The sequence below is a fragment of the Antrostomus carolinensis genome, unplaced genomic scaffold (assembly GCF_000700745.2).
Source record: "Antrostomus carolinensis isolate BGI_N321 unplaced genomic scaffold, ASM70074v2 scaffold17323, whole genome shotgun sequence".
Lineage (NCBI taxonomy): Eukaryota > Metazoa > Chordata > Aves > Caprimulgiformes > Caprimulgidae > Antrostomus > Antrostomus carolinensis.
Window position 1 is genome coordinate 1 of NW_010303301.1, and position 13,552 is coordinate 13,552.

Genomic DNA, 13,552 nt, shown 5'->3' on the forward strand with positions numbered 1-13,552 from the left:
TGTCTGTCCCACCAGCACCCCATGGCAGGGCCTTCAGCACTTCATCAGCCTGCAGGAGCACCTTCAATGTGCAGGATGGCAGTGACTTCCAGGACCGGGTGGTGAATAACCCCAAGCCTGTTGTGGTGGACTTCCACGCACAGTAAGTTCTCCCCCACAGCTCTTGAACCCCTCACTGCCATCACACATGCAGGTGTGTCCCCGCTGCTGACCGATGCGGTGGCACTCCAGGCACCAGGGACACAGTATGCCCCAGGGCTTCCCGAGCTGCCAACGTCCTGCTGGGCACCTGGTGTTGAAAGGTGCTTCAGCCCCTGCAGCTCAGTCCATAGAGGTTTCACCCATCAAGTTGCATCACTGTGGGTGTGGCTGTGCCCTGCAGGAGTATCAAACACAAGTGCTGGGAGAGGAGTTCCCCAGGGCAGCATAGCTGCACCTCCCAAGTGCTCGGGTGTCACCCTGGCCCTGGCATTGCATCATCCGGCAAAAAGACATCCCAAGACTGAAAAAAGCTCTGATATCTCCCTTCTTTAGCTTTGTGGATTAAATGTCCTCTTAAAACCAATAAATTATGTTAACAGCCATGGAAGAACACTGCCCTTGGTGTGCCTCTGCACCTTCATGTTGTGTCTTTCCAGTTTTCTTGTGGTCCGTGCTCTCGAGGCTGGGCTCTTGACAGCAAATGCCTTTATGTATTAATAACAGCCATGTGATGCCACAGCAGTATTTGTCAGCAATAAAAATGTTGTCATCGTTTTGCCAGTAAAAACATTCCTAGATGTTATCTGCTGGATTAATGCTACTGATTATCTTTGTTTTCTGAAGTATTTTCGTAGTCCTGCAGTGCCTGTTTCGTTGTCACGTGAGCCTGTTGTGGCTGATTCTGGGCAAACAGAGTATGAAACAGCCTGAAAACTCCTGCTCTAGATAGATCAAACTGACAAACCCAAATGAATGTTAATTGGGATCATCCAGGGAAGAGAGGACAAATAATTGAAAGCCTGAAACCTGATACAGAGGGAGGCTGAGGAGGAACAAAGTTTACCAGAGCTTCAGTTTGAAAAGAAAAGGGCATGTAAAGCTTTAACTCATGTTTTCCTTGAACTGAGTAAGCTCCTGCCATCCCAACTGGTGTGGGTAGGGGATGGAGGGAGTGTTTTCTGTGTACAGGGCCTTGCAAACTCTGCTGTTGCTGCACTTGGAATAGGTGGTCTCTCTTTGAACACACGCGATGCCACTGCAAGTTTTCCAGCTCAAGGGGCATTTCTGTAAGCCCTGCAGTGAGTGCAGAGGGGAAGTCTGTGCTCTGGTGATTGGCATAAACCGATTTGAATGTGAGCTGCGACCCCCGCACCCGGCAGCGACACTCGCTCTGGGGCAGCTTTGTGGTCAGCGGGGTCACAGCTCTGTGTGTACCCACCAGCGAGACACAAAGCTGGGCAGGGATGGACAGCTGAGAAGAGGGGCAGGGGGACCACCAAGGCTGGCAGAGCAGACTTGGGTGTGATTGAAATGACATCAAAAGCACTGTGAATGCTGAGTGGTGACCTCTCTTCTACTCAGTGCTCCCCCACCCCCAAGACACACACAGAGAAAAAACCCTTTGACAGTCCCTTTGTGAGAGAAATGTTTTTCTGAGACGTGGTTTGGGAATGGTGTTTCCAGGCTCGATCTTGAATGGAACGACGATGGTGGTAATGGCACTGGCGTACCAGCAAGCCTTCCACAGCTACTGCTGCGCTTGCTGCCTCTAACACCGCCTCTCCTCCTTCTCCTTCAGGTGGTGTGGCCCCTGCAAGATCCTAGGCCCCAGGTTAGAGAAGATGGTGGCCAAGCAGGAGGGAAAGGTGCTGATGGCCAAAGTGGACATTGATGATCACACAGACCTTGCTATTGAGTACGAGGTAGGAGCTGGAAGAGCATGGGCTTTTCTTTGCTGGCAGTGCAAAGAAGGTCCCTCCCTGGGGAGAGGTCTGCCTGCGCTGCAGCAGCGTTGGTGGGGAGGGGAGGCCCAGGGCCTACAGGTTCCTGATCCCTCAGGTCACTCATTAGTAGGTAGATTTCCCTGCTTGGCTCTCCTCCAGCTCTTCTGCTTGTGTTCAGCATCCCCACCTCTAATTCTGCAGAAGTGCATCCTCTAAGCCTTGCAGGCATTGGTGAGTGTACGTGCCTGCCTGCCCTTGAGGAGCCCGCGGTGCGTGCGGTGTTTCACTGCGTGCATGGGCTGCGCGGGTGCAGGGCAGCAATGTGGAGTTACAAGCCCCGTTTTGTTCTGCTCTTGAACAAAAGTGGCTCTTCACGCAGCTGAGGCCTGTCCTCTGTCCCTTCCTTGTTGAGGATTTCTTGCTGGGCAATAATGTCCTGTCCTTAAGCTGCAGCACAAGGAGGCACCATGGGTTTTGTCTGGACAGGTGGAAGCCAGGTTGGAGAAGACACACAGGCAACAGGAGCACGTGTTACCGCTCTTGACAAGCGCAGACATTCGTGCTTTCACACGCCTGTTGTGTGTGTTCCCTGGGCTGCCTTGCTCCCAGGAGGAAGCAGAGTGACTGGAGAAGGGCACAGCCTTGATTTGTGTGAGTTATTTGTCTTCCCCTGTGTCAGTGATTAGGTAGTTTTAAGAAAAGCAAAAACCCCTCTGACGCCTGCTCGCCCACGTTACCCCTCCTTGTAAGCAGCAGCGCGAGTTGGGGCGTCCTGCTGCTGTGTTTTACAGGGAAGAAAGTGCTTAATTTTCACTTGCATATCACGCAGGTGGAACTGCTCCCCCTCTGCAGATGAAGTCCTGCTCCCAGGGCAAAGGCTAGCACAGAGGCTCCTCAGGTTGCCCAGCAAAGTGTGAACCGCCTGAGCAAGCTGTCATTTTGTTGAGCCTGGAGGAGACATTCTGTACTGTTCCCCGTACCCTGCCGAGCCGGAAGGAGAAGGAAGTAGAAACAGCTTGTTCCCTCCCACTGTTTCCCAAGGAGACCTTTCTGCCTGTGCTGTGGTGGTGAGTCCACCCAGCTGGTGCCCACAAACGTGATTTGCCGCTCCACAAGCCAAGCATGAGAGCTTCTGGTGCTCTCCTCTGTGGTGGCATGCTGGCAGGTATGCCCCAGGCCAAGGAGGGTGGCTGCTGGCTCCTGAGAAGGGCTGGGTGTTGCAAGCCCAAAGGCTGTGTAGCTTGAGTGTGTGAGAAGTTGAAGAGGGTGAGGTTGTTTCAGTGGTGGTCAGGAAATGCGTGAATCCTTACAGATGCAGGCAAGGCTCTAGTAGCAACCACCCTAAGGAGAAAAGGAGAAGAGAATAGAGATTAGTAGCTTAACTCTTGTGTTGTTCCAAGCCTTCCAGTAGATCAAATTAGCTGGGATTACAAGAGGATAATCTTGGATGACTGGAAAATGGCAAACAGAGTACATCTGTGTGAAGGAAGTTCTTTAAAAAGTGGCTGATACTTCCCAGGTCGTGCAGGTTTGGTGACACTGCAAGTGCTTTCCCACCAGACAGAGACTGAGCAGCTGCACAGCCCGCTGTGTACGTGCATTTGGCTGCAGGGTCTGCCTGCCTTGCAGCCCTGGTGCCATAGGTGCAGGCAGGATTCAGGCTGCAGGCAGGGGCTGGCTGCCAGCAATTCCTTCTGGAGCCTTATATATAAACACCATTAAGTTTTTGTTTTGCAGGAGGCTCTGTGGATCGTTGCTGCGTCCTCTGCTCTGACTGATGAGTGTTACCTGGTTTTGACCATTATCCCTGTGGCTAAAACCCCATCCCTAAGCAGTGTCTTTCTCTAAAGGAGAAATTTTTGCTTTGATTTCATGGCATCCTTTTCAAGGCAGATTTTTGGTTCATGTGCTGAGCACGTGCTTGGTTTTGTTTCATGTTCTGGGAAGTTGCCAGTTAAGGAGATGTGAGTGAGCATCAGGGCTGATGGGAAGACACCAAGTCGAGATGGAAGAGGGACTAAAGGTATTGTTTGGGAGAGATCAGGAAAACCAAAGGTGGTATTTGGGAGGGGTCAGGAAAGATTGATTTATTTTTTTAAAGCCATTCCACCAGGGATCAGATGTCTGCAGGCTGAGGAAGTTCTTGTTTCAGGGTCCATGCCACCCTGATAACTCCTCCGTTAGCTGCGAGGAAGTCTCCTACCATCCATGTTTATTCCCCCGCCCACACGCAGCACCCAGCTTGCCACTCGATTTAACAACGTCCTCTTCAGCAGCAGCCTCCTTGGCGCAGGGGGGGCAGGGTGAGGGGGAGAGACCCCCTAGAAGAGCCAAGGAATGCTGGCACATTCCTTCACATGCGCTGCTGCTGCCCTTGGCTCCCAGCCACCCCAGCTTAGCACAACGCGCGGACACGTTTCCTGCGACTAGAAACGTCGCCGGTGCCCTTCCCCGTCCAGTTATGCCCAGCACAAAAGTTCTTTCTCTGGGGATTCCTCCTTTTATCTAACACCTTTCATCTCTGCTTGTCTCCTTTCTTCACTGCTCCAGCCCGCTCCTGACCTCTCACCCCGAGAGCAGAAAGGGAGAAGGAATACTTTTGTTTAATCTGCTGTCTCTTAAAATTCTTTAGATTCATCTCTTGCCTTGGCCCATTGCCCCCACTCGTGGCCACTGAGAAAGGGCAGCCCCTTCTCTGGCCACTGCCTGGGGGGCAGCCCAGGAGGGCTGCTGGACACAGGGACAGTCATTCATCAGCAGAGCTTGGTCCTGTGTTACGCCTCATTCTGAAGCCAGAGTGAAATTCTTCCCGCTGCTCCGTTGTGTGGCATCTGAGCTTGTATAAAAGCCCCAGTTTCAGATGGGAGAGAATTCCCTCGGTACTGGTGCTGCCAGGAATAGCCTGGATGGCTGCATTTATTTATTTATCTGTGTAGTCAGCGATGATCAAAAGCAGCCTGACTTTTCCTCTAGAAATCCTCTTGAGGGAGGAGGAGGGTTTGTTTAGGTTCAGTGCAGATGGGACCCAGAAAGAAAGAAGGCGGGAGAAGGCCCCAACTTTGTGTTCCAGAAATTCCCATGACGCTTGCTTCTCCAGCAGCAAAACAAAGTACGAGCTCCGTTAAGGGGCTGCTCTTGCTGCAGCCAGCAGGAAGGAAGCTGTCAAAAGTGCTGTGTTCTCTGGGCAGAGGCAAGTTGCTCAGTGCCCCTGGTTCTCGCCCAGCTCTGTGGCGCCAGCCCCAGACCTGCCACCTGTTCTCGGTGTTTGCTCACCAGCACAAAAAGGGGAAGAGCTGGAGGGATCAAGGCTGCATGAAGCTCGTGGGTGTGCTGGTCGGCATGCAGAGCCCTGTAACTCGGTGTTACCTGCTTCTCCAGCGCTTTGAAGAGTCACCCATTCCTCAGCCAGGCTGTAATGGCCTGATGCTTGCTGTTGCTGGTTGGGCATGCTGTTTTTTTGGATGGAGCTGGGGCAACTCTGCTCGGTATTAACACGCTTTGCAAACGAGAGGGAGGCTCAGTGGAGCTTTGTCCTTCTCAGGGAGGGAGAGACCACTTGAGTGCAGTGCTGCTACTGTCCTTTCTTACCCCTAAAATCAGAAAGGAGCATGTTGGTGGCACCATCACCAGCGCTGGGGCCCGAGCCCTCTGGATCTGCTCCCACCAGTCACTAGGAGGAGCTGAAGATCGTGCGTTGCAGCAGCCCCGGCGCTCCCATCCCTTCAGATGAGACTGCACAGCCCTGGAGGACAGACAGACTGTGGGGAGCCACGCCGGACTGGCCAGCCGGGACTGAGTGGGAAGGGAAGCACAAAATGTCTCTTTCATCTCAGGCTCCCGATGGGAGAAAAGCCAGCCCTCTGGCAGGCTTCCCGAGGAAGGATTTACAGTTCCTTGCTGGCAGCAGGGCTGGCAGCGCACACAGGAAGGCCCCGCAGGCTGGCGGGGAGGCAGCAGGAGAGATAAGGACAGGACGTGTTTCGGGGGGAGGCTTTGCAGAGATAAGGGCACCGAAGCTGTGGGGTCAGAATCACGACCAGATCCCTCTGTCACTGCAGCTCTCCGAGTTCTGGTTCCTCCTTCTCTTGATCACGTCCCTGGGGTCTCTTCTGTCGCTGGTCAGACAGTGAGTCCCTGGGGAGCACTGTCATTTCCACTGCTGTTCTCTTGGATAATTCCCAGAAAACTTTGTTCTGGGATACAAAAAGCAGTGCTTGGAGCAGCGTAGCTGGCTCTGGTCAGAGGCACTTTTTCACTTCTTACCTAATCATCAGGGGTCTGCAGTGAACAGCCACTGGAGTGTGACCAGCTAAACCACTGAAACAGGAGCAGAAAAGGAAAGATGGGTTGGAGGGGCTTGTCAAGAAATCTGTGTGTGCAGTGATGGGTGAGGACCCTCCTTCAGCTCCAGTCCTGTCTGGAGAAGAACATGGGTCCAGTCTGTTACCACCCTTGCCATAAAACGTCCAAAGGTCATAATGTCTGAGAGGTGCCCTGGTAAAAGCCTGGGTCTGTTTGCTTATGATAGGACAAAAGGGAAGGAGAAGAGGAATTTGTCCTGGAGAGGGGGAAAAAGCTTTGTCCTGGCTTTTTTACATTAGCTTTGGTTTTGTCTTTAAAATTTTGGGTCTTATTTAAAACTTGAAAAGCTGCACAGCCTTGACTTAAGCAGTGCAACATAAGTCAGTGCAGAGATGAGGCCACAGGGAGAGGAGGAACAGAGAACAGAGCCACCAAGATGATTAAGGGAGTGGAGCATCTCCCTGTGAGGAAAGGCTGAGGGAGCTGGGTCTCTTTAGCTTGGAGAAGAGGAGACTGAGGGGAGACCTAATTAATGTTTATAAATATGTTAAGGGCAAATGTCAGGAAGATGGAGCCAGGCTCTTCTCAGTGATGCCCAATGGTAGGACAAGGGGCAACGGGTGCAAGCTGGAGCATAGGAGGTTCCATGTAAACCTAAGGAAAAACTTTCTCACTGTGAGGGTGACAGAGCACTGGAACAGGCTGCCCAGAGAGGTTGTGGCGTCTCCTTCTCTGGAGACATTCAAAACCTGCCTCGCTGTGTTCCTGTGTGACCTGCTGTAGGTGATCCTGCTCTGGCAGGGGGGTTGGTCTAGATGGTCTTTCGAGGTCCCTTCCAATCCCTGCGATTCTGTGTGTGTGAACATGTTGCTCAGCTGGCCTGTGTTCTGGGACTGGACATGTTACCCTTGAGCAGTGTGTGCTCAGCCTCCTTGTAGCCACTTCTTCTGTAGAGCTCCTTTTGGGGCCCTGGTGCAGCTGGGCTCCCCACAGCCTCTGCTCACCTGTGTCTTACTGTTTCTCTTGCCTGCAGGTGTCAGCAGTGCCAACCGTGCTGGCTATGAAGAATGGAGATGTTGTGGATAAGTTTGTGGGGATAAAGGACGAGGATCAGCTGGAGGCATTCCTCAAGAAACTCATCGGAGCCTGAAGTAAAAAGGTGGCTGTACCTCTGCCTCTGGACACGTCCATGTTGTGCATTCCTTGCCTGGGAGAGTTGAGGGGCACGTGAACTACCTGCCTTGTGCAACCTGGGGTTTTCTGTTTTGGGGTTTTTAGGAGATGGACAGTGTTGTAACCCTTCCCTCCCACTCCCCCTTCTCTTGAGCAGCAGTAGTTGTAAAATGCGCTGAGGAGTGGGGCTGCTTATTCTCAAAATGGGGAATGCAGCTGGAATTAGGAGCCTGTGTTTATCAGCAAAGAGCTGACGTGCGGAGCTGCTGCTGAGTTAAGAGGAGGAATGTTTTTCTCTGCCTAGCATCTGATAGCCCAGAGCAGAGGGCAGCTGCTCCCTGCAAGATGTGAGTACATACCTGTCCTGGGTGGGTTTGGTTAAAGCTGCGAATGCCTCTGTCTTGTCTGTGAAACCTGTCTTTTTGTCCCTCTGTCCTCATGTCGCTGGGACAGGTACAACTCCTCCACAAATCCATGGGCTCCCATCATAATTTTATAAGAGAAAGTGGAGAAAAGTATTTTATGGATCTCCTTTTGTAGGTCTGTAATAAAGAGAAGTTTATCAGTCACTGCTGTCTATCTGGAGAATAAAACTTGATTCTCAGAAATCACAGGGAAGTCCCTTGTCTGTCCAGAGGGGTGAGAGGGAGTATCAGCAGCACAGTGGCTGGCTTTTAATTATGGGTTGGGAGAGCGCAGGTTATGACTTGATCCCTGCTAAAAGGTAATGTGCCAAAAAGCAAACAAGTGGATTACTTTCACAGGGCTTTCAGTGCTGCTTCTAGGACCCCCTTTGGGTGCTGCTGGATCCGGGACACTGGAAGAAGGACTTGCCTGTTGTGTGCAGAGGGACAGCGTCTCGCTGCACACAGGGAACCTGAGCTATGCTCGCTCCCCCTCTGCTTTCCTCACTCCTTTCCTGCCCGAGGAGCCTGAGAGCCTCCCTCTCCCTTGTGTGAATGATTAAATCTGCTCACGCAGGTGAGCCCTGCCAAAAGGCAGTCTTTTGACTTTTAATTGCCCTGACCTTTAGACTAAGGGAGGCAGTTGTATGTTCCTATCGCAAGCAGCCTTCAGCCCTTCCCATCTCTTCCTCCTCCTCCTCATATACACTTGTTTCCAGTCAACCTGGCTTAAGTGCTCCCAGCCTCCTTGTATGCTTGTTAGGCAGATAGTCTGATGCCTACTGTAATGCTTAATTCCAGTTTGCTTATCTAAGCTGCATGAGAACATTGTGAGTGCTTTATAACTATGTAATAACTATGTACAAGCTGCCTTTTTTTTTTTTTCCTTTCCCAGCTTCTGTTTCCTTCAGTCATTCTTAACTCTGCTTCAGCTCTGCTCCATTTCACCTCCCTGGCATAAGCTGTTACGAGCTGTGAGGAAGCTTTTTTTTTTCTGCACCTTTGCAATAACAATTTATGACCTTTGAAGGAGCAGGGGAGTGGTGATCCAAGTCCTGCATGCCCTGCTGCAACCGCAGTGCCACAGGCATCACTGCTCCCACCTGCTTCCATCACCCCTGGGCCTGGGCAGCAGCACAAGGTGGTGCCCCTGAGATGTGTTACCTCCCCATCCGGCTGGACTGATCTCAGCCCTGGCATGCTGCTAGAGCTGATGTCACTTTGATGTAATTTAGTAAAGAGCTCTTGGTCAGTTACAATCAGTAAAAACTGGCATTTTATTTTATTTGGGAGACCACAGAAGCTATGCTGCTCACATCCTGCTCATGTTTCAGGCCGGGCAATTTGCCCTGCAGTTTCAGTGTTCTTGCTCTGTAAACACTTCTAGTAAAGACTGTCTCCATTTTCCTGCATGTGCAGGAAAAGTAGGGGAACAGCGTCACGTACCCAACAATAGTCAACTTTTATGTTTCACTATCCTACAGAACAGGAAAAAACACAGTGACTTTGCATTGTGTAATTAAGAAGCAGTATAAATTAGCCATTTTATCACTTCCTTCTAAGGAAAAGTGTGAGCTAAGGTGCCAGCAGGCTTTAGGGTGCATTATGCAAAAGCCACAACTGTTTCTTTGAGATAAATGCTCAAGACCCATATACATGGTGCCCTGTGGAAATCCTTCAGACACAGCATAATGGGTGGGGAGAAGGAGGGGTTTGGGGGCACCTTGAGATTCCCCAGGCACTTTGCACAGTTTTCACCGCAGGACAGGACACAAAGCACAAGGATGATTTCTGTGGCAGGATCTTAATTCAGCTCCCCATTTGCTGGCTGCTGGAGGAGGCTTCAGGGATTCCCACAGCTGCTGTTAATAACAGAGGAGGTGCAAGCGGGAAGCACTACCAGCAGTGTATTTATGTAGTGGTTAAAAGAGGGGTTGCACAGCAATTTTCATGCCACCTGAATGTAATGTTGGTCTTTCCCAAGAGCAGAGAGCTGAAGCAATAGGTAGTTCCTCAGCAGCTGCCACTTTTTCCATGTTAGTTGGGGAAAACGTTTTCTCCCTGCTCATTCCAGCAAGGATGTGGTTGGTTTTCCCTTTTAGAGGTAAGCACATCAAATGCTCCTCTGATCTGTTAAGCATTTGCTCTCTCCTGCCCAAGCCCACCTATATTACAGTAGCTTTCTCAGCTTCTAATGTTCCTGGTTGCTATTTTAAGAGGATGTGGCAGTTTGTGCCTTCCCATGGGGAGCAAAGTTCAGCTTCTCTGTCCCCACGTATTTTCTGAACCCAACACCAAATTCCCCCCCAAGGTGAGGCACCGTACCTCTGTCCTGACAGTCCTGTGCAAAGTGCCTGATCCCAGGCAAGCGGAGATTTTCCATTTGTTTCTGTTGGCTTTACACTTGCATCAAGCCCTAATGCAGCTGCTTCTTTCCCTGAGATGTTTGTGCCTGTCTGCTGAACTCCATTTAACGTTCTCCAACTGCTCTGGGCCATGGCAAATGCTTGCAAGGAGGGAGAGCTGTGCTGCCTTCTTTGCTAGGGGTGCTATGCTGAGACCAGCTTTGAGTGCTGGTAGAGGATGGAAAATTCAAGTTGCCTGGCTTGCAGCACCCAGGGAGCTGTGTATACGTGGTTCTCTACAGATCTGACAATGACAGTTTTGGCCGTGTTTGGCTCCAATGATGTCTGGCCTCAGCAGCCTGGCCACCCCGCATTGACAGTAAATCCTTTGCTTTATCAATGTATTATATGATTCCTCCTGTGCAAAGAACAAAACAAAGATCAGCTCCATGTCAACAGGGAAACAGCCGCCACTAACACTGCCCTAGGCAGGGCCTTTCACCAGCCTGCCCAGGCTGTTTGCCCTAACAGTTTGTTAATCACTTTGAGCTTTCCTCCCCACACCTCATTTTTCTCAACTAAGTAATTATAGGATTCAGACAGAATCGGCAATTAAATTCTCCAACCCTGCCAGGCTGTTAGCAGCAATGTTAAGGTCAGCATTGTTCAAAACTGTTGCCGAATTGTGTTAAGTGCTCACTGTGAGTTTTGGCTTCCTTCTAGTTAAAGAATAACAGCTTGCACAGCTGCAATATGCTAAGCAATAAAACGATAAGATAAAACTACCATAGGCTTGACTTCCAGACCAAAACCAAACTAGATCACCTGTTACACAGTCCTGTCCTTGTTACCTGCCCCTGCAACCCACCCAGGCTCAAGTCCATCACCAAACACAGTGCTGCTCTTCTCAAGGCCGTGGGGTGTGCTTGTGAGCTTTGTGGTTTCTCTGCCTCTGTAGTTTTGTAAGTTCAGCAACACTTTCTCTCTCTCTTATAACTTTTCTCAGGCAAAAAACAGAGGGTGCAACTCATGGTGAGAGTGGTAGCCACAGGCTGGGTGTGATGCCAGAGGGGGCTGCTGTGCTGAGCCATGCCTGGTTGCTTTTTTCTTCAACGTGCATTCTACCATCCAGGGAAGGATAGAGGCAGGAGCAGCAGGGGAACCCTCAAATTTCTCACACCCAGAGGATCTAAATGGGTGGAAACTGGAGACTTCTTGGGAGAGCTTGAAAATGTGGCACCCCACATCCCAGTGGGGATGGAGCCAGGAGAAACCCTGTTGGCAGGCACCCTCTTCCTGGTGGCAGCCAGGGTGAGGCAGATGGGGGAACTGGTCCTGTGAGGAGAGGCCAGAGGGGAATGCTGGGACTGCTCATGCTCTGTGGGTGCTCGGGCCCAACCTCCCACCTGCCCACATTGACTTCCTCATAACCCAGATAGTCACCATAAAAATGCACTAAAATTGACGGGGTTTTCTCCATGGCTTGCAGCTTCTGTAAAGTAACAGATCCCTGCACACATATATATCTGTGTGTTTACCCACTCACATATACTCTTGTTCTCTGCTGTGGAGAGTGCCAGGAGCTTCTGGGGCTCACAGATATCCCCAGCAGCTGTAGCTGCTGACAGAAGAGGACAGGAGCCAGCCTGCTTGCTCTCCCACTCAGGGAAAGGCTGAGTTCTTGGTACCCTTCTTGGCACACGCTACTCATCCCTCTGCTGCTGAAAGCACCCCGGCTTCATCTCTTGTATGAGCGGAGGAGTGGTTGAGCAATACTGAAAAACAGGAAATTTTTGCAGTGAGAGTCCTTAGAAACATCCATTTCGAGTTGTCCAGAGGATACAAATGCACTAGAGATTTTGGTGGTTTCCAGAGAAGATGGTGACCTCTGGCCACCCGCGTGGCTGCAACTCCTCCACACCAGTCCCTCGCTGGTGTTTGTCCCGGCTCTGCACGTGCGTAGCTTATGGCCTCGGGATGGAGAAGAGCTGCATCTCCTGAGGTTGCTTTCTCGCTCCATCATGAGGCAATAACACTCGCTTCCACGCAGGGCCCGTACCTGTGGGCGCAGGGACTGCACGGCTCCTTTCCTCACCAGCTTCCACCGCAGGGCCACGCCAGGCTGCAGCCAGCAGGTAACGACTGCCCCGGGTCTGGCTAGCACAGCGGCTGTGATGGAGACAGCGCTGTACAGCGTGCAAGCTCTGGCACGCCTGCTAGTATTTATATAACATCGTTTTGCTTTAATCTGGCTTTTTAGGTAAATTGTCAAAGCCCTTTCTGTTCAGTAGGAACCTTTTCTTTTTTTTTTTGACTGCAAGTTTTGTCTTTCAAAGCTCGGTGAGTTTTGAGTGATGCTGAAAAACCCCATTTGCAGTGGCCTTTTGTTCTGTGCCTCTATTGTTCAGGCAAAAGTGGTTGTTTTCTTTTCATCCTGGCATAGCTCAGGAGTGACTGCATGGTCTGAGCTCAAACTTTCTAAAAATACTCACCCATGAGGAGAGATCCAGCATGGCAGTGTTCAGACCCAGAGATTAACGCCTTGGAGAGGCGCAGTGGTCTGAAAAGAAGCTGGTGGCAGCATCATGCCAAGTCTTTGGGCACTGTAAGCCCTGGAGCTGCAATGCCTGGCAGGCAGAGAGTACCTGTGGAGTGCTGTGGGCCTCTCTGGGATGCCTGGACCCAGGTACACGGGAAGTCCACGCAGCGCCTGCAGAACCAGCCCCAGGGAAATACTGTCTGCGGGGAGGCTATTGAGTGACTCAGAACTAATAAAGAAAACAAATTCTTGCTGCTTGGAGAAGCAAGGCTGAACGATGAGCCTACTCCTCACCAGAGGTTGGTCTTCATAACCACATCCTCTTTTCAGAGCGTGAGACAGGCAGCTGTGGGGGAAGGGAGGATGGCAGGGACTGAGCAGAGCAGAGATCAGGCTATGACAAATTGCAGGAAAGCATGTGGGAACTCCTTTTTGTCCTTCCACTGGCTGATTGCAGGAAGCTCCGCAGGTGATGGCTTTAGCAGCTGCTGGGACAGGAGACTTTATTGTTCTGCGCTCATGTTTACAGCCATGCCAGTTTTTGGCAGGAAACTACAAGGCAAAACCCTCACATTCTTCTTTCTCACTTGCCAGGTTTGCTCTCAAGGGGCTGATCCTTCAGCTTAGCACTTTCAGCTTAGCTCACCACCTGAGGGAAGTCCAGCTTCCCCTTCCCTGCCAGGCTGGGTCCCATGGGCTTCTCCCCAAGATCATGGCAGAAGCATGGAGACTTTTCATAGAGCTTGGGCAATATTAAAGGTTGCTGCTGTCACGCCTGCCTCTGCATTTGTAGTGCTAAACTATGCGGTTGCCCAGCACACCAACCCCCTTGTATCTGTCTGGGCCCTGTTTAGTTCCTGTTCC

The 13,552-nt window shown here is 51.2% G+C and overlaps 1 protein-coding gene across 1 annotated transcript; it reads left to right on the plus strand.

The window, feature by feature from the left end:
- Positions 1-8: 8 nt before the first annotated feature.
- On the plus strand, positions 9-8,001 carry TXN2 (thioredoxin 2; the record flags this gene model as incomplete). The annotated part of the gene is made up of 3 exons (XM_010164060.2): positions 9-142; positions 1,781-1,904; positions 7,261-8,001. Coding segments are annotated over 3 exons (375 nt in total), but the record flags the coding sequence as incomplete, so codon positions are not given.
- Between the last annotated feature and the right edge of the window lie 5,551 nt (positions 8,002-13,552).